The sequence below is a fragment of the Xiphophorus maculatus genome, chromosome 18 (genome assembly GCF_002775205.1).
Source record: "Xiphophorus maculatus strain JP 163 A chromosome 18, X_maculatus-5.0-male, whole genome shotgun sequence".
Taxonomy (NCBI): Eukaryota; Metazoa; Chordata; class Actinopteri; order Cyprinodontiformes; family Poeciliidae; genus Xiphophorus; species Xiphophorus maculatus.
The window spans coordinates 24,515,693-24,535,845 of record NC_036460.1 but is presented as its reverse complement, the minus strand read 5'-3'; the positions used below and the strand labels follow the sequence as shown (position 1 = coordinate 24,535,845).

The 20,153-nt window shown below is 42.3% G+C and overlaps 1 protein-coding gene across 2 annotated transcripts in view; it reads left to right on the top strand.

Annotated features, from left to right (window-relative positions):
• LOC102236326 (schwannomin-interacting protein 1) overlaps positions 1 to 20,153 on the top strand; it is a 275,773-nt gene that overhangs the window by 68,819 nt on the left and 186,801 nt on the right. For both annotated transcript variants that reach the window (XM_023351089.1, XM_023351088.1), the window contains 3 exons: positions 16,720 to 16,784; positions 16,982 to 17,053; positions 18,567 to 18,702. In XM_023351089.1, coding sequence (XP_023206857.1) covers positions 16,720 to 16,784; positions 16,982 to 17,053; positions 18,567 to 18,702 — 273 coding nt within the window. The remainder of the gene's footprint in view (positions 1 to 16,719; positions 16,785 to 16,981; positions 17,054 to 18,566; positions 18,703 to 20,153) is intronic.

Sequence of the window (20,153 nt, the reverse complement as noted above, 5' to 3'; positions counted from 1 at the left end):
CTTTTTGCATATTTACTTGTTTGGAGTCCTGAGTTTGTTTCCTGCAAGTAGACAGCTTCATGATGAAGAGTTGATGAGAGAGACCAGATGTCCCAACGCATGTTATTTGATTGCCGATTTAATTTTCTATATTTAACTACACTTTCTGCTACTATTAACACATTTAGAGATTCAGAGCAATAAAGGGACAGGGACACACAGGGGAAAAAAACCTTCACAAAAAACAGTCATAAAAAAAATCATTGACGAGTCTGAAAAACTGTCTCTGCCAGACTGTTGTAAGCATCTTCTAGTGATCTATGGCGCACATTTTACCCATCCTCTGTGTTGGCCTATTGCTACAACTTGGCTTTAGAAGATTTACAGAGTCGCAATGTTTTAGATTAAAAAGCATTAAAATCTGTGGATTTATTTGAGTAGTTCAGAGAAACGGAAACGGACCGAGAGAGAGAGATGATAAGAAAGATGGGCTGGGAGGAACCGAGGCCACAGCTCCTCTTCTCTTCGCTGCTCCCTGTGTCATCAGAACGTGTTTGTGGGTGTGTTGGACAGGCGCAATGGCTTGTTTATGGGCAGATTAATTGCTTTTATTGCCTTGTTTTTTTCTCTGTGAATGGTGCTGGGTGTTTTAATGAACACCCACACTGCTTGCCTGCCGTGCCCCGCCGAGCTGCTCCTGCTGCTGCTTTTCAGAGCGTAGCCGAAGCCCACCGCAGCTAACTGCCTAACGCTTCCCTCACAGCCCAGCACAGGTGACTGATTCAATGTGTGCCTGTATGGCCGTGTGCCTTGGCCTTCTTAAGAGGCTTAGCGCAGGTGGGCGGTTCCACCCTAAAGGCAAAAAGTGGAGGGACTGGCGCTTGGCTGGAGCGTGACTTTAATCATTTCCTGCTGAGCTGAAGAGAACTAAGCCAGGGCTCCTGCACAACCACGACCGCGAGGATTGTTAAAAGTTATTGGATGCCCCGATAACTTTGAGCCAAGGTGTGATTGTCCATTTAGTAAAGACGTTCCAGGAATAAAGCCTAATCATTTCTACAGATAGAAGCTTTGCATAGATCAATAAAAAATTGAGGAAGATCTGCAGTATCCTTTTTTTCTCTCTCTCTCCTTTTCTTTTTACCTCATTACATCTCTCTCTCTTATCAGTCCCCTTTCTCCCATATTGTCTTCATCCCTATTACCCACTTATTACCTCCATCCACTTCTCTCATTAATCAGGTATGCAGGGGTTTCTCTTTTTTTCTGCCCTTCCACTTCATTAAGCCTAGAACAGCAACGGACCATCGCTAATGGACAGTCACAGCTTTAACTCACACTTCAAAGCCGGCTATAATTGTTTATTTTTTTTTTTTTTTTGGAAGCGTGCGCCTCGGTTGGATAATGGATGTCTGAGCGCGCGACGTGAGCATGACACATTCAGTTTTATAACAGAGGCAGTAAAGAAAACAGCTTTTTTTATGTCCTTTTAATTGATGTTTTTTTTTTGTTGGTTTTTTTGCAAGATCTTGGGCCACAGGAGGCACAAACAAGGCCTCACAAAGAAATAGCCTTCAAATTGTGTTGGCTTTATTGCGCCTTTACAGTTTCACCACACTTATTTTTCATGTTAGAATCAATTTGCTTGCAACTGAAAGTGCAGAAGACCCTGTAAAAGGAAAGGGAAAAAAAAGAGAACTGCTCTGTGGATGTGGAAAAGCATTGTTACACCAGGGAAACCGACTCAGAAGGCATTTCCTGGGCGTCTCAGCTTGGGCCTGGAGATAATACACACGTTGAGCAGAAAGCTTTCAAATGTTTGGTTCAAACAAAATGTATTCTCAACATGAGCTATTGGAGGGATTCTACTTTAGTTTTAGAGACTTTACTCGTGTAGGTGGGTCTCTCCTGTATTAGCATCACTTTTTTTTTATTTAAAGTGTCAGTTAAAAGTTGACTAAACTAACTTTTGGAACAGAATTAAATCACTGGAGGACACATTAAAGGTTAAAAGCTTTCCCAGAAGTGTGTCAGTCATGTCTTTGGGAGCTTGGAAAGTTTTTATTTTACAGCACTGTCAAAAATATAATTCAGCATATTTTATAGGTCTCTTATAGAATTTGTTCATAAGCAAAATAAAGTTTTTAATGGTACCACATCACCTTAACTAAAAAAATTCCCCTAGGGAGCTCATATTCTTTGCTCTGCATGTCTTTTACTACTTTTTTCCTCCCGCCGTCTTTACAATCTTATTAAGCAACAATGCCGATGCTTCCATTTGACCATAATGCCCAATATAAAAAAACTTTATAGCTTCATACATTTACTTTCAGCTCTTTGCATATATATTGCTCCTAAGCCTGCAGTGCAGTCGTTTGTGTGGTGTTGTTCAGCTCAGCTCCTGCGGAGGACAGGTATTATTGAGAGATGTTGTAAAAGGGTGCTTTATCGTGTGTTTGTTCTGGCATGTTAACGATTGGCTTTACAGTGCTGATTATGGCCCAGCAGGAGACGAAGAAGTGCTAACTATACACGAAAAAACATTGTGGGAGTGTAAATGATGGGGAGAGGTCATTTTCTACATTGTTTATGTTTTAATAGAAAATCCAAACGAGTTCCATACCGGGCGGGGGGTGTTGTTCTCTTCTGGTGTCTAATATTAGGCGGTGAGGAAAATTGTTTCACTCCTGAGTTTTGCATGACTGAAGCCTTATTCAAGTATATGCAGGAGGGCATGTGAAGTTATATGAATGTGTTGCATTTTGCAATGCATGAACGTATGTTTATGTGTATTCACTTTAGCGTGATACCGCTAAGAATTACACAATTATGGTGTGTCAAGACCTAAATCACCAAGTAAATGTAAATCCAATTTAATCATGTCTGGCAAAAATAAATAAATAAAACAAATTGCAAATAAATACAGAGTGACCTGCTATGGTTTAAATTAAGTTTTCTGAACATAAATATTAATTATCTTTTGTAAAAATCTAACAGTGTTTCCAGTATTTCCTGAAATGCTGTTAGACAATCCTAAAACAGGACATCCTCATGGCATAGCTTTAGGAAACTCTGTGTTTATGTTTAGTAAGCATTTAAGTCAAACAAGTACATTATCACTTTCAAACTCTCCAGTATCATTTACAACCATAATACTATTGTGCATCTCATAAAGACAGTTGTCAAAAATTAGCAAGAGCTGTATTTTACTGCAGTTTCAGGTCACCTTTCATCAGCGAGGTCAGAAGTCACATGCAGAGCACCTCAAAGTTCCACACTGGTATCCCTCTTATTCAATATCTACATGCTCCTGATAGCTCAAATTATAACAACTGATAAGATTAGCTACCATAACTATGCAGATTATACACAGCTTTACTCACCAGGTGACTAGAAACCCACTCAATCCTTGAGCCCTGAACCTTTAGAGACACATAAAGACAATTACAAAGTCATCCTTCTGTCACCTGAAGAACCTTTCCAGGATTAAAGAACTAATGTCCCGATATGATTTAGAGAAACTCAGCTGTGCATTTATCTTACTGCAAAACGTCTTCACATGTCTGCCTAAAAGGTTAATCAGACAGCTGCACCTGATCCAGAACGCTGCTGCTTGTGTTCTCACTAAAACCAGGAAGATAGAGCACATGACCTCAGTTCAGTTAATAAATCACTGAATGACTTGATGCCAAAATACATCAATGATCTATTGTTATTGTATCAACCTTCCAGATCACTCAGATCTTCTGGTGCAGATGAATTCTGCGTTCACAGAGCCAGAACCAAATGGAGAAGCAACATCCTGTTTACATGCTTTTCTAATCTGAAACAAATATCCACAAAACTCCAAAATTGCAGTAATTAAATGAAGCATGTGAAGGACTTACTATAATATGCTAAAGAAGTAAAGTCGACTTGACTACCTTAGCCTCTTGAATTATGTTTAAGGTGTTATTTGTGAGAATGAGTCTGACTTAGTTTTACCCAAACTGAGCACTTCAGTATAAACACATAGGTGCTTTTTATTGCTAAATAAATACTTACCAAGACCGTTTGTATCATCCTTTCTTTCTTCTTTTTAGCCTGAACATTTCTTAGGGTAACTCATCTCTTTCTCTGTTTACCAGCAGAGATCCAGCTTACAGTGGTGCACTGCCGGAGGACTTCACAAGGATGCTTATGCAGCAACCTAAATCCTACATTAGGAACTGAAAGGAGTCTGCTTTGATATAAAAGCCTTTTTTTCAAAACAAAAGAAAGATTTCTATTCTCATGCAGGAATAACACTTCATGTATGTTTGATTTCCTTGTTGATGATATGTTGAGCGCTGAATATGGACCATGCCATAATAAATGCCCAGGTCTGGTTTTTATCCTGAGTTAGAATGCCCACACACAATCTGTGATAAGAATTAAAATTGCACAAAAATAACTCAAGCTCAGTTGGGTTAGGACTCCACTTTATGATTAATTGCTTCTTTTTTTTGTTGTTGTTGGTCTTGCAAATAAGATTCCAATAAAACACAGTGACCTTCCATGGTTGTATTACAAAAAATGGAAAATAGTTCCAGATTAATCAAAAAAGATTTATCCCATACATATAGAGCTTCTTTCCTCTCTCCGGTATCTATAGCATATTGTGACACTGAAGGTTCCTGTCCCTTTTCTATGATGTATCCATTATTCCTTCATTTATTGCTAGTCGTTTGATGCAGTATTTATGTGTTGATGTGTCTGTTCTCGATAGTGGTGTATTAGCTTTGCATGGCTGTATTTAGGTTTTTCCTCCCTGCTTCATTTCCTCTCTATCTAGCAGTGCCTCTACTCTCTGACACCTTCACTCATTAGCAAAACTCCCACAGCAGAAAGGATGACTCCCTGCGTCGGCGTGTGTGTGTGTGTGAGAGAGACTACCAAAGCAAGCACGCCAGTCAGCTCTTACTGCAGGGTCATTCAGGGACGACATTGGCAGAGTCTGGATACTAAATCCTAATGGGCACTGGCAAATCTGCCCATACACACACACACACACACACACACACACACACACACACACACACACGCACACACACACACACACACACACACACACACACACACACACACACACACACACACACATATATATACATGCAGGTGCCAAATGACACAGATTTTTGCCAGTTTTGACTGCGATAACAGCGTGTCTTTAGCTATCCTTATCTCACACAAATGCAGGGTAATCGTTAGGCTCTGTGTCCCCCTGGTAGAGGAAAGGATTGAGGATATGAATGTGATGGTAGAGATGGCGCCGACTGGCTGGCTGGCTGGCGAGGCCAAAGGACCCAAGGGAAATTTGACTGATTGAGGCTGCCTTCAAGCCCACTGCTTACTGCATGTGTGTGTTTGATACTCACAGGACTCTGTGTGTGCACCAGGGCAGATGGTATGATGGTGTTTGAACCAGCTAGGTGCAGGACCAGGTCAAGACAGGGTTTTGGGTGTAACTTGAGTGAGTTAAGGTGACTCGGTTGACTCTAAGGTATCCTATAATTAAGTTGCATGAACCTGGTCAGCAAGCAATATTTTTTCCCCCCCATGCACAGGTGTAACCAGCTTTTGATTGTCTGATTACCTTATTTTCTCTGACACCAGCCAGATGTTTAAGTGAAACCACAATAAAGTATGTGAAAAAAATGCATTTTTTGTAGTTAAAGTCAAATTGATGCTAGATTATCTACACTTAAACATAAAAAATCAAATAGCATGTAGACAAATTTTCCAAAGCAACTGTATGCACGACAGAAACAGAGCTTGAGTTCTCCATCTGTTCTGAGAATGCACACAACTGAAATACTGATGTCAAGCCAAGCATGGCACATTTTGACACATTATTGCGCATGGTATTTCTGTTGACCGGTATGAATTATGGCTTGACTGTTTTTGACTGCTGCTGTGCACCAGATTTCCCCATATGGGACAATAAAAGACTTAACTTGAACTTGAGCTAGCTAGGGCTACAACCTCATTATGGCCGTCCAACTCTGCAGGTTTTCCAGGTCAGTTCCCATAATGCTTTTGGTCACGTAACTGCTGCTACAGGTCAAATGTCAAACAACAAGATCTCCCGAATTAACCAAACTTAGAAAGTGATATGGTCTGGGCACCGTGGCCCCTGCATCACAAGCTTCTTCTCAAACATTATTTTCAGGAAAGTGTAATCCAAGGGCGTAGGTTTGGTCTAAGTTTTGGTGGGACCTTACAACTTACTGCCCCCCCCCCCCCCCCCCCCCCCCGAACCCCCCTGCATCGACCATTTTTGACCAGTGGGGGGGGGCACCACATTGGTTTAATAACCCCCTCCCCCCAACCATAACCATAACTTGATCATGCATCTGGTGTATACAACCAGATATAGTCATACTCAGCAGATCAGTACAAGAACACTTCACTTTTTCCTTTTCAAAATTCAGCAAACATTACAAGTAAGATCAAAAGAAATATCCTCTGGATCTACTGATTATACAACAAACACAATTGCAGATAAGAACAAAAAATGACTTCTTGCACTTCAGGAAAAAGATCCAATTGTTGAGATATTATTGCGTGATAGATATCTAACTTATGGGTCCCCTCACTGTACTTACAGCCGAGGTAGCGAAATAACTTCTAATGCCTGTCGTCCTTTTCTTTTTTGGTGGCGACATGGTCTCGGAGACTCATAATAAATGTCAAACTCAGAAGGAGACGCGTTCACTGTCAGCACCGTGGACCAAGCTTCCGTTCCGCGTGTGGCCAGCTGGCCGCCGCCTGTTGCAGCTAATCAAAGTACGTAGATCCACGTTCTGTGAGCCAATGGCGGGTCGTCATAGTTCAGAACAGCGAATTTTAAAATGAATGCTACCACTGCGTAGTATATTGAAATATTAAACTAATCAATGTAGATTTTCGTTTATTTATTTTGTTTTTGTTTAAAAATACATATGTTTTTTTTTTTATTAATATGGCAAAAATTGGTCGGGACTATTTTATATCCCTTGAATATTGGTCGTGACATGTCACGACCGTCCATACCCAAACCTACGCCCATCAGTGTACAATATTGTGTTTGTCTATTGTGCTTAAATCTTATGTGGTCTATTCTATAATGTCCCTAATGCCAAAAAAGTAAACTTCATCAATGCAACATAGCTATTCAGGTTTGATGTTGTTGTTTTTACTTTAAAATAAGAGCCTAAGACATCAACTTTAACACCTTGAAAGTATGCTCACAGCAATATGTATGTGACCTGCTTCCTCTAATTTTGCTGCTGCTAAAATTGTGTAAATACTGATGTTGCTTCCTCTTCTAAAGCAACACTGAAACTGATGGTGGAGGTACAGAAACATCATATTTCTGCACCTCCAGATATGATTCAGCCACCTTCTAATCTAATGGGTCGTTCTCTGACATTTAATTCAGAAAGAAAATGGAATGGAATGAAAAATTTTCAATTCTTCATGGTTAAATTAACTAAATCAAATTACCACTGAGCTCAGTGGTAATTGGCTGCTCAGCCAAATGTTCTCATATTTTGTTTGTGTGTCTGAAATAAAGTGAATCTGTCGGTTGCAAAGTATGTGCCTTGTCTGTCATGTTATAACATGGTGATCAGCTTTTCTCCCTTTACTTGTTAGTTTTCATTTGCACTGAAGTGTAAATATTACTTGGTTTGTTCATTAATATTTTTCTCTCTAATTGAGTTCATTGATTTCTCCAGGTAAATAAACAAAGCTAGATAATAGAGGAATGAACAATGAGCTGTTAACTCCACTTTACATAAAGTAAAAAAGAAAAAGAAAATCAGCTACAACTCTATGGTAAATAAGTGAACGTAATACTGGAATTAATGACAACAGTACATTTAAATAAACATACCAGAATCATAAAACTGATCATTATCTCTTTTTTGAATCACTTCGGGTGTGTTTCCATTTGTTCCCATCTATCTTTCACTTGGATCTCTAAGTTGAGTTAAAAAATAATTTACAAAGCCTGCACATCCTGTTAAATCATGTGCGGATTGAGCGTTGTACGCGCATGGCTGTTTATGTGTGTGTTTTATTCGAGGTAGAGGAGACAGATTTACGTCAATGTACAGGAGAGATGAAGGCCCAATCCCCAGAAGGACAGTTCTCTAGCTTGTATGTTTCTCTGGCAGCCTTGGCATAGTTCCAGTTTAATTCCTTCACAGCCTGCAGGCATGTTCTTTCACCTTCTTATTCCCTCTTTCCTTTCTCAACAATAAATCTGCTTTCACATTTTCTCCTTCTTAATCCCATAACCAGCTTTGAATCTCACTCTTGCTATCATCAATTACTCAGCAGGCTCCTCCACCATACTCCTTTTTTTATGTATTAAAATTGTATTTGCATGCCAGGCAAGTCTTTTTTTTTTTTTTTTTACTGTCAGCGGTATAACCTTCAATAATCTGTAATGAAAATAGCCAATTTATATATCTGATTGCTATCTCTTTAAGGATAAGATGTGATGAAAAGTGTTATGGAGGATAAATATGACCAGCATTACAACCTCACCTTCTATCATCTATTATCATTTTTATCTTTGGGTTCCTGACAGTTTAGCTGCTCTTTATAGTTCTATTATAGAAAATCTGATGTGCAGCTATCTTTTAAAGTGCTATATTAGCTTTTAATACCTTGTACTACGGACACCAAACATATTGTGAGGCAGTAAAATACCAATAAAACCCACTATGAGGCAGCTCACACAAAACCATAAAACTCAATACTAGAAAAATAACAAAAATCTAAATTTTATTAGAAAGGGTGCAAATCAGTAAATCCATATCTTGTACACAAACATATTTATAATCCTTTGGGGGGCAGGAGGGAAGGAATTACCTGTCAATCCAGTTTTTCTTCTTTCATGTTTTGTCCTGGTGAGTGACAGGGGGAGGAAGCAGAGAGGGCAGAAAACCAAGAAGCAAAAAGCCACACAAACACAAAGACATTTGAGGGGTTTCCTTTTTTTATTTGCCAATTTACCTAACATGTTTTTTTTTTATTGTCTGAGGGGAAAAAAAGTGTAAGTCCACACAGAAATTGCTGCACATTTGCAATGAAAACCTTGTTTTGAAGATTTCTATAACCACTAACAAGAACATCAGTGTTCAGTTTAAACAAAAAAAGCCCTTTGGCCTCTTCTATTACCTCTTTAAGGAAAATATCCAGATTCACTAAACGAAATAAACATGAAAATCCCAGTTTGAATTATGAAAACCTCTCAAAGAGTTTGTTACTCTCATTTTGCAGCTAATTCAGACTTTAACTCATCAAAGCACAAACTCCGCTCGGCCTCCGATGGAGTTCTGTGGAATCTGATGTTACAAGATGTTACCAGAATTGACCAAAGATTTCCAAAAATCCTTATTTCTTAGAACCAACATAATGATCAAGTGTCATGTTTTTGTAGATGAAAGTAGAACCCAAACACAGAACAGGCAGAGGCATTACAAGAAATCTAAAGAAAACATCATATAAAGGCAGTAGAACTGTTCGCCTGCTCTCATTGCATAAAAAATATTCTTTCGTGGGCGTGCCGTGATGGCGTAGCGGTTAGCGCGACCCATATATCCTCGACGCGGCCGTCGCGGGTTCGACTCCCGGACCCGGCAACATTTGCCGCATGTCTTCCCCCCTCTCCTTCCCCATTCCTGTCAGCCTACTTTCGTAAAAGGGACACTAGAGCCCACAAAAAGACCCCCTGGAGGGGTAAAAAAAAAAAAAAATTCTTCCGTGACATTATGAAATTTGTAGATCAACACTGGGAGTCTAATATTTTAAATTAGTTGATTATTTTTAGGGGGTTATTTCTGTCATGAAGTGCGGGTGGTGTTGGTGGTGAGGCAGAGGCAGCGGACCCAGGTTAGATGAAATATGATGATTTAATAATAAACAAGTCCAGTAACACGGCAGCTCGCACAGAGACACACCGACGACGAACAGACTAGACTAGACATTGACGTTGACGAAACATTGACGAGGACCCGACGAGGAACAAGGAACACAGGTGGAGTTAAATACACGGGAGGGTAATCACAGAAACGAGACACACCTGGGAACAATCAAGGGGAGGACAGGACAACGAAGAGACGCAAGGACACAAAAAACTCTAAATGAACACAGAAAACACAGATCCTGACAGTACCCCCCCCTCAAGGGCGGCTACCAGACGCCCACAAAACAAAAACACAACAAGGGTGGGTGGAGGGGCGCTGGACGGGGGGCCAGAGTCCAGAAAAAACAAAAAACAACCCACCATTGTGGGCGGAAACACAGGAAGGGCCAAGAGTCCAAAAAACAACAAAAAACTACCCACAGGGTGGGCGGAGGCAAAGGAGGCGGGAACCACGGAAGTGGTCTGGCGGTCGTCCGCGGCGGCGGGAACCACGGAGGCGGTCCGGCGGTCGTCCGCGGCGCTGGAGGCGGGAACCACAGAGGCGGTCCGGCGGCCGTCCGCGGCGCTGGAGGCGGGAACCCCGGAGGCGGTCCGGCGGCCGTCCGCGGCGCTGGAGGCGGGAACCCCGGAGGCGGTCCGGCGGCCGTCCGCGGCGCTGGAGGCGGGAACCCCGGAGGCGGTCCGGCGGCCGTCCGCGGCGCTGGAGGCGGGAACCCCGGAGGCGGTCCGGCGGCCGTCCGCGGCGCTGGAGGTGGCGACGAGGAGTTCCGGGGGCCGCCCACAGACGGCGACGACGAGCCCCCCGAGGCAGGGTCTCTGGTGGAGCACAGGGGGTCTCAGTTGGAACGCGGGGGGTCTGGGTCTCTGGAGGAACGGACAGAGTCTGGGTCTCAGGTGGAACACAGAGGGTCTCAGGAGGAACACAGGGAGTCTCGGTCGGAACACTGGGAGTCTCGGTCGGAACACTGGGAGTCTCGGTCGGAACACTGGGAGTCTCAGAAGGAACGCTAGGGGTCTGGGTCTCGGAAGGAACACTGGGAGTCTCGGAAGGTGCGCCGGCTGGAACGTCGGCTGATTCGGCCTCGGGTGCGCCGGCTGGAACGCCGGCTGATTCGGCCTCGGGTGCGCCGGCTGGAACGCCGGCTGATTCGGCCTCGGGTGCGCCGGCTGGAACGCCGGCTGATTCGGCCTCGGGTGCGCCGGCTGGAACGCCGGCTGATTCGGCCTCGGGTGCGCCGGCTGGAACGCCGGCTGATTCGGCCTCGGGTGCGCCGGCTGGAGGTGAGCCGGAGCGGAGCCTCGGGGCCGGCTGCGGGGGCGAGCCGCAGCGAAGCCTGGGAACCGGCCGCGGGGGCGAGCCGCAGCGAAGCCTGGGAACCGGCCGCGGGGGCGAGCCGCAGCGAAGCCTGGGAACCGGCCGCGGGGGCGAGCCGCAGCGAAGCCTGGGAACCGGCCGCGGGGGCGAGCCGCAGCGAAGCCTGGGAACCGGCCGCGGGGGCGAGCCGCAGCGAAGCCTTGGAACCGGCCGCGGGGGCGAGCCGCAGCGAAGCCTTGGAACCGGCCGCGGGGGCGAGCCGCAGCGAAGCCTTGGAACCGGCCGCGGGGGTGACAGCTCCGGAAGGCGACGAGGGGCCGGGTCCACCGGCGGCTCACGTCGCTGTCTCCGGGCTGACCGTGGAGGTGGCGGCTCCGGAAAGCGACGAGGGGCCGGGTTCACCGGCGGCTCACATCGCTGTCTCCGGGCTGACCGTGGAGGTGACAGCTCCGGAAGGCGACGAGGGGCCGGCTCCACCGGCGGCTCACGTCGCTGGCTTCCCGGACGAAGGAATCGACGGGGGCCATATCCGGGGGGTGCTAACACCAGCCTTGTTCCCCGGAAAAGCTCCCGCTGCAGGTCGGCGAGAGCCTCCGCCAGCTCCCTGTCCTCCCTGCCGGACCTCCGCCACGGGCCGCTCTGCCCTTTAGGCGGTAACCCCACTCCTGCTGGGTCCATAATAGCAGCCTCACCGTTCGGTATGGTCGGGTCCTTCTGTCATGAAGTGCGGGTGGTGTTGGTGGTGAGGCAGAGGCAGCGGACCCAGGTTAGATGAAATATGATGATTTAATAATAAACAAGTCCAGTAACACGGCAGCTCGCACAGAGACACACCGACGACGAACAGACTAGACTAGACATTGACGTTGACGAAACATTGACGAGGACCCGACGAGGAACAAGGAACACAGGTGGAGTTAAATACACGGGAGGGTAATCACAGAAACGAGACACACCTGGGAACAATCAAGGGGAGGACAGGACAACGAAGAGACGCAAGGACACAAAAAACTCTAAATGAACACAGAAAACACAGATCCTGACAATTTCACCACTTGTATTAAAACAGTTACCGGAGTGGTACTTTGTGCTCCTTCTGTTTCCAATCTAGACTTTGTGCTTTTCATAGCATAAAAAGTCTCAGTAAACCAAATGTGGTTTTTTTTTAATACGAAAAGAAAAAGTGTCCCAGCCTTCATTTAGTAGGCTGATCTGCATTGTGCAGCAACAGGTGTGGGAGGGGGGTTTTTTTTGTTGTTTTTTTTTTTACTGTTTTCCCCTTACAACCACCATTTTAATAAAAGCCTATAAAGCACAGAATACTATGAATTAAAATATTTGCATGTTTTAAAATTTTGAAGACCATTATAGAACGCTGGTGCATACCTAACTTACCCACCTACCTAATTAAACAGTTAAATCTCCTGGGTTTGCTGTGTGTAGATGTTTCCCTTAGTCTGTTACATCCACTGGGCTCAGGTTCTCTTCTGCATCAGCATCCCTTCCCCTCTGCATCCTGCTCTCTCTACTCTGTTTGACTGTACCATAAATTTACCAACACACATATCTGCACACGCAAGACACATATATACACACACAAATCAATACAAGTCTTCTTGGCACTACCAGAGCCCAAAATGACTATAGATTTTCTGTCTACCCTGCCACTAAATTATGCAAACCTCTGGTTTATGTCCAAGTACTTTTTTAGCATTCTCGTCCTACAAATGAGATGATAAGAATTTTATAATAAGGCAGAGTTTGATTAATACAGGTACAGATATGGGGAAGGTGATAGTTATGTACAAGTGAAAATTAAATGCTTTTAAAAATGTGTTGATCTTTTTAATTTGATACCTGATTATTGCCAAATGTTTACTCTATAGATTTTGAAATCAGTCCCTAGTATTGGGATCATAAATGTCCTGCTGAGGTCAGGACTTTGCTCAGGTGCTTGATACTATCAGAATTTCAGCTTGACTAGTACAAATGAATATCTAAATACTAAAGAGTGATGAGTAAGTAAAGAATAAATGAATCTAACTCAATATAAATATCTATATTTTGTCCATGGAGGCTGAAAATTTTAGCCTATACACAAAGGCAATTATCCTAAACCTGCAGTGCACATGTGTTTCTTTTCATGTTAGAGGCAGCATGCAGAAAGACAAATGTTACGGGAAACGGCCCATGAAATTTGCTCTTAGTTGCAAGTCATTTTTAAACATTGAATTTTGACACAATGATTTCAAAATACTTTATTCTTGTCAGCCAACGGGGGTACAGGCCAAATCTTTGAGAATTTCTTAGTGTCTTTGTAAAGTCTAGGATATACTGTATGTTGCTAATGCGTCAGAGGGATAAAATATATATACTTTCACGTTGCTGCAGTAATTCCATTATGTTGAAATCTAACATCCTTCACCGTGTCAAAGGGGGCGGGGGGGGGAATGTTTCTAGCTTTAAAGCATCCCAATAGCTTTTAACCTATTAGGTCTTTTCAGCAGAAGCTGTTCTTTACTACGTGGTTCTCTCAACGACACCGGTCCCTTATCCCTGGCATCTACATAAGCGAGTCAACATATCAAATGCATTTCCAGTAGCATAAGCTACCTGCTACATTGTGGTGCATGGTATATAAACTTGGAAATTTGTGCTAACTTTTAGCTACAGTTACATTCTGCAGATGATATGCAACTTTTTACAACCTGTTAGATTTGTTTGACAACAGGTACCTTCAAGAATTACTGGAGATTGTAATGTGACATCAAATACATCTTTTATACCAATTATTTTCTACCATCCAAGAATCATATAATCCCAAACAACAGAATGAAACTGTACTTTTGTGTATATATACTTTGACTCTTGGCCTCCTTTTGTCTTTTTCTTCACTGACCTTTCTGCAGCAGTCTTCACTTTATATCTTTGTGCATGTCCGGAGTAGTGCAGCAAAAACTTCACAGCAAAGAAAAATTCCCTTTGATGTTACCTCTCTACAGAAGTATGGTGCACAAAACCTACATAACCTTGGTTTTGTGTCCGTGTTTTTTTTCCCCCATACTTCCTTTTAAAGCATCCAATACCTGATCATAGCTAATCACTACAGAAAAATGGAAGCTTGAACATACATCACCAAGCAGATAGCATGTATATCTGCTGTTCCTCTCTTTGAAATGGGCAAAACAACGTCAAAGTGATTCTAACACTTGTATTCTCAAATGTTAACACAGACTCCTAAACAGCATTAACCGCTTTCAAGGTGTTGTTATGTAATCTATCTTCAAGATATTAGCTTCACCTGCTTATCCTTTTGCTAACTGAAAAAAATCAAACTAACCAATCGAATCCTGCAGTCTTCCAGAAAGATTTGATATCAATTCAAAAGGACAAAGAGGAGGAAATTGAAATGATCCACTTGCTCATGTCTCCCTGGAGCTCAATTACCTAAAACACACACACACACACACACACCCCTCCTTATTTTTTACCACTGTTTAACGCTGTTTTATCTCTTGTTTCCCGACAGCTGTCTTATTCTCTAACCAACATTTTCTTCAACATCTTTCTGAATGAATTCTCAGTTACCCTGTCTCAATATTCCCAGTCGGCCACATTCAAGAAGCCTTTCCCTGAATGTGTATGGGTAATGGACACTGTCCAAGAAAGAGACCACTGTCTGTCAAGAAGGATATTAAGACAGATGTAGAAAAAGGCAGAAGTTACATTGACTCAAAAGAGGAGAGAAGGGTCGGGGAAGATTTAGTTATCCAGAGCAGAGAGCCGCGCTTATGCTTCCACTCGATCAAGATGCTAAAGATGAAATTGAAAACATCCCCTTGAAACAACCATTGTTCAGTATGTAGAGCTTGATTTTGTCTAATGAGTTCATTCTTCCTTCTTGTAAGCAAAGCAATGACCAAACTAACTGTTCCTGTTTGCATAAACATGTAAAATAATTATGGGAAAAAGGATTGCGTTGCTGTCTGCAGTTGCTCGAAAGGACGTTTTTCCAAAGACACAACAGTTACATACTGGGTTTTGCAAAAGCATACCTTTTAAAACCTTCACATTTTGTCATTTTTTAACCAATTACCACCAACCGTAGACCAGTACAAAGTAGGAAAAATGATTTATACCAATGCTTTTTCTTCTCAACTCTGACCAACATCCACTATCAGTGCTGAAGAAAGGCAGTCCCACAACATGCTGCCACAGTTGAGATTTTTTGCCCAGAACTTGGGAAATTGGTTCATAAACTCACTCTGCTCTAAACTTCCCTGTAAAATTGTTTCTGATCAGCCCTGTGACTTTCTTGGTTTTTATGATGCTGTTTGTTCACTAATATTCTCCACCAAACCCCTAAAGCCTTAACACAACAATACTGCACACTGAGATTAAATTATATACAGTTGGGCCCCTGTTTACCTAATGGGTGACTTTTCAAGGCAGTTAGAAGCGGTGGAGTTTATTAAGGGTATCACAGTAAATGGGGCAAAACACATCAAACACCAATCTCATTTTTTTATTTCTACAAAATGTTGGAAACCATGTTTCATTTGCTTTCCACTTGGCAACTGCGCACTACTTGATGTTGGTCTATCACTTACCCCTATGTGATAGTCTGACGTCTGGCAAGGCGCTGTCTGTCATTATACAACAAATAACTTCAGAGACCAAGTCATAAAGTAAACATAGGAGTAAACATTAATTTTAATGCAGCACTTCGTCTAATAGATGTGACATGTTTCTCCAGGCGGGCTTCTCTATTACTTAATCGGTCATCTAATTGATGTCATATATTTCTTAATGATTAGGTTGTTAAACGGCCATTATTCAGAAAGTCAAACAGTAATAAAGAATTTGACTGTAGACACACATCAGCGCACTGTGGTGAAACTAGTGGATGATCGGTGCCCTGATGTGACCTTCTTGGCTCGTCTGAAAGAAGCGCTCCACTTAAACTTTGCTGGTCCTTCATAATTGAATTAGTCTGCTCAATTATGTAGAGGCAGGTCTGTCCTCATTATACGGCGCTATTAAAACACAAGAACCAAGTCAAAGGGGAGGGGAGAGGGAGCAGTTACTGAGGAAAGGAGTGAAGAGCTAAAAGTTATTTTAGTAAAGCATAAAATTTTATGGCTTTGTCTTCAAACTGTCTGCCACATCTGCGCAACGGTGCCGTACATGAAGGATGTCCCCATGCATCTTCTGCACTTTACCTCCCGGCTGATCGCTCGGAAAATGTTAAGGCAGCAGTTTTGACAGAAGTTCTCTTTGTTTTTCAACGGCTTCCCATAAAAACACGACGCTGATCTCCGCTAGCTGACGTGCTACTTTGAGGAACCAAAAATGTTTATTCATCTGCAGCGCATTTTTTCTCCCCCCTGATCAGGGGAGAAGTTCTGATGTCCGAGACGTCAGCTGCCGTCTGATTCCTGTCTCCTCGACTCATTGTTCTTTCCTTTTCGTCTCATTTTTTCAGGATCAACTGAAGACCCTCCAGAGAGGCTACAAGCATGTTAATGATGAAGCTCTGCGGCTGCAGAGGTGAGTTGGCTCCTACACACACACATTCTTAATGTAATACACTGAATGAGCTCTCTGCTTCTGTGGAGAAAACAGACACAAACACACAGACAGTTTTTCTGCTCTTGGGACCCAGTCATCGCTGTTTAATTACCTGAAACCCAGATTGAACCCGTATTTCTGTGTCCTTTGACTGTCCTCTCTCCTCTCCGGGCCAGTAATCATCTGACTATGGACCTAGACAACAACATCAATATCAACCTGCCGCCTATGGAGACTAAAGTGTTGATGTGAGTATACAGTTCAAAAGGCTGACCAATAGATTCAATTACAGCAGGAAAAAAGTACACATTTTCATTCACATGTTTACCATTGCATTGTGTCATTTTCTTACCATCAGAGAAAAGTACATTTACCTTAAAAGGCTGGTATTATGTATTTTCCAGGAACATGGTGCCATTTTACAGCACAATCAGTTATCTATGTTACCTTCAGTTGTTGTATAAATGCTGTATATATCAAACATGACTTCATAGTTTGACACTTTCAAATTGGGCCTCTGTCTCTTTAAGAAGCTCCTGCTTTTTCTGACACTTCAATATCATCACAAGAATGCTTCTCATTATGTCGTTTACAACTGTTCTTAGGAGCGTTGGACTGAGACGTAACTTGTATGATGAGCTCCTCAAATGAGCAAGTTCAATCAGGTGCTGCCACTAGTCTGGAGGAGCTCAGTGGGAAAATGCAGTGTAAGAATGCTCTGTTTAGGGGCTGTAACTCCAAAGTGGAGCTTTCTGGAAATAAGCAGCCCTTTGTGGCATCAAGAGTTTAGGCACGCTTGAGGCAGGCAGGAGAATAAAGGATTTCTCAAACATGCATGAAAGAATCAAAGCAACATCAAATTAAACTAGTGACAGTAAAGATCAGAAGGAAAGCCTGATACAGTTTGAATCAGCATTTTGCATCTTCAGCAAATCTGGAAAAATCTAGAATTTTATTTAGGTATTTTACAGTTCTGGAACAGTATGAAAAAGTTTAAGAAAACATCTAGATTTTTAAGACCTTGCTCCCTGTAGCTGATGATGCATATCTAAGTCTTTAAAAATACCTTGCTCCACCCAGCCTGCACATTGATCTACCCAGTCATCTTTCCATTTACTATCCATTCATCAATTTGTTTTTGGGACCAACTTTCCATTGATCCGTCTGTTCACCCATCTATTCATCTATCCATATGTTTTCATCCATCTATCAGTCCATCCATCCCGCCGTCTGTCTGTCCATTAATAAATCATCCATCCATTCATCCATCTGTCGATTTAGCCACTTTAACCACCTTTCATCAATGCATATGTCCATTATTTTGTTTATTTATCCATTTATTTATCAGTTCATCAATGTTTCATCCATTTATAGATCTGTATGTGTGCCAATCAGCCCATCCAAATATCTGTTTGTCCATGGTCTGTCTGTGGATTCATCCATCCATACTTTCAGGTTGATAAATTAATGGAAACCCTTTAAAGCTTAAATGGAAAATAACTTTAGCACAAGATTTTATATTTAGTTTCCGCGTGCACTGATGACTCTCCTCAGTCTTCATTGCTGCACTCTCGCAAGGTTAGAAAGTCACAGATCCAGGTCAGAAAATATGGAATTTTTAAGTGTTAGTAACTTCTAACACTTCTAACTCATGAGTCATGAGAAAATATGCTTATTTAGCTGTGAAGCTCTTTTGCAGAAAGCTTGCATCATAATCCTTTGTTGTGCTTCATCACGTTTTGTCTTCATCTCGCTGCGTAGCATCCAGCGGGCTTGGCGAGGCTTCCTGCAGAGACAGGAAGTGGAGAAACGGAGCCCATCCCCACCTTCACTCTCCTCCTCTGACAAGATGAGCATGTCGATCAGCATGATGACCCTGTCAGACGGCAGCACCCCTGTAAGTCATCCGAGTGTCACACATACTCGCCATTAAAATATCAGGCATGCAGATGACATGTCAACATGTGTTTATGGCAGCTGTATGAGCGTGTGTGTATTAGATCGTTGCAAAGATGTGACATTCTGCTCGCTGCTGCTCTATTTTCTCTGCGTTGGAGGAAAAGTTTCAACAGCATCAAAAGATGATGAAAAAAATAACGTGTTTTCTGCTTTATTTCTATATAAACTTTGTGGAAGTCGAACTAAGAAAAAAGTCTCCAGGGCAATTACACAGGCAATAGCATTTCGAGTACAGGTGGAAAAATAAATGGTTTGATCAGCGCTGCCTTGGTAACACAGACACCTTGTGTTTCAGGTTGCTAAAGAAAAAGCAAATTACAATGTTTAGGCTTCTGTTGGAAGTTTTTCTTTTGCTAAGTGTATGTCAATTTTTGCTCCATAAGGTGCGCAACCTGTACTTAGCCTTGATGATGAAGATAATAGGTGGTTCTGGTTAAATTTCTACTACTTAGGATTGTCTTGCCGTTTTATCCACATCAGTGACTATTAAGCAGACAGTGCTTTTGATTGAAGACTCAGTAGTTACCGTAATTACTTTTTCCACGTACAAATGTTAAATGAGAATAAAAACACAACTGGCTAATGAGGCATGGATTGTCTGTGTGGGATATAACAAAATGCATTCTGCTTTGGACTGAGGCCTTGGGTAAAAAAAAGGCTCCTGCTGTCAGCAAGCAAACAGTAAACATTGGTTTTTTGGCAAACCAATTTTTGCATGTCTAAAGAAGGTTTCCGAAGTTTCCGAGCTGAATTGAAGTTGCAAGAGTTTAAACATGTTGTGCTTATGCAATATGATCTCCTCTTGTTAAATAAGTAAATGTGTTTTACTTGGATCATCTTAAATTTCTATGTGATTCTATGTGGCACTGCATACAGTCTGAACTGTTACTGTTTTAGCCAATCTAAACATGTCTCTTCCTGGTGTGAGGGGATTTCCTTCTTACTTTTTCCCTCTGGTGATGTCTGGAATAATGATAATTGTCTTGCAAACAAATGCATGGCGGTGGCTACTGATAGGAGTGGGCTATGTGTAATTTTCTCTGCCTGGTGACTTTGATGGAAGAAGTAGTTTTGAGACTTGGAATTAATTGCAATTGAACCCACCTGTCAAGACATATGATTTTTACAATAAGTTGCCTCAGAAATGTTTGCTGAAGATATATAATCATAAAATCTGTCCATTATGGTTCAGCCTTGTCCTCTTTACAAACTGCATATATGCATAGATTTCTTGTAAATGCATACGTGCATAGATTTCTGCATTTCTTGAAATCTACCCAGTGTTTTCATTGACAGCTCAAACATTTTGCTTCAGCCATACAGAATAAAAGTAAACACATTTAAAGCAAGAGTTTGATAAAAAAAAAAGTGCAACAAGAAAAAAAAAAT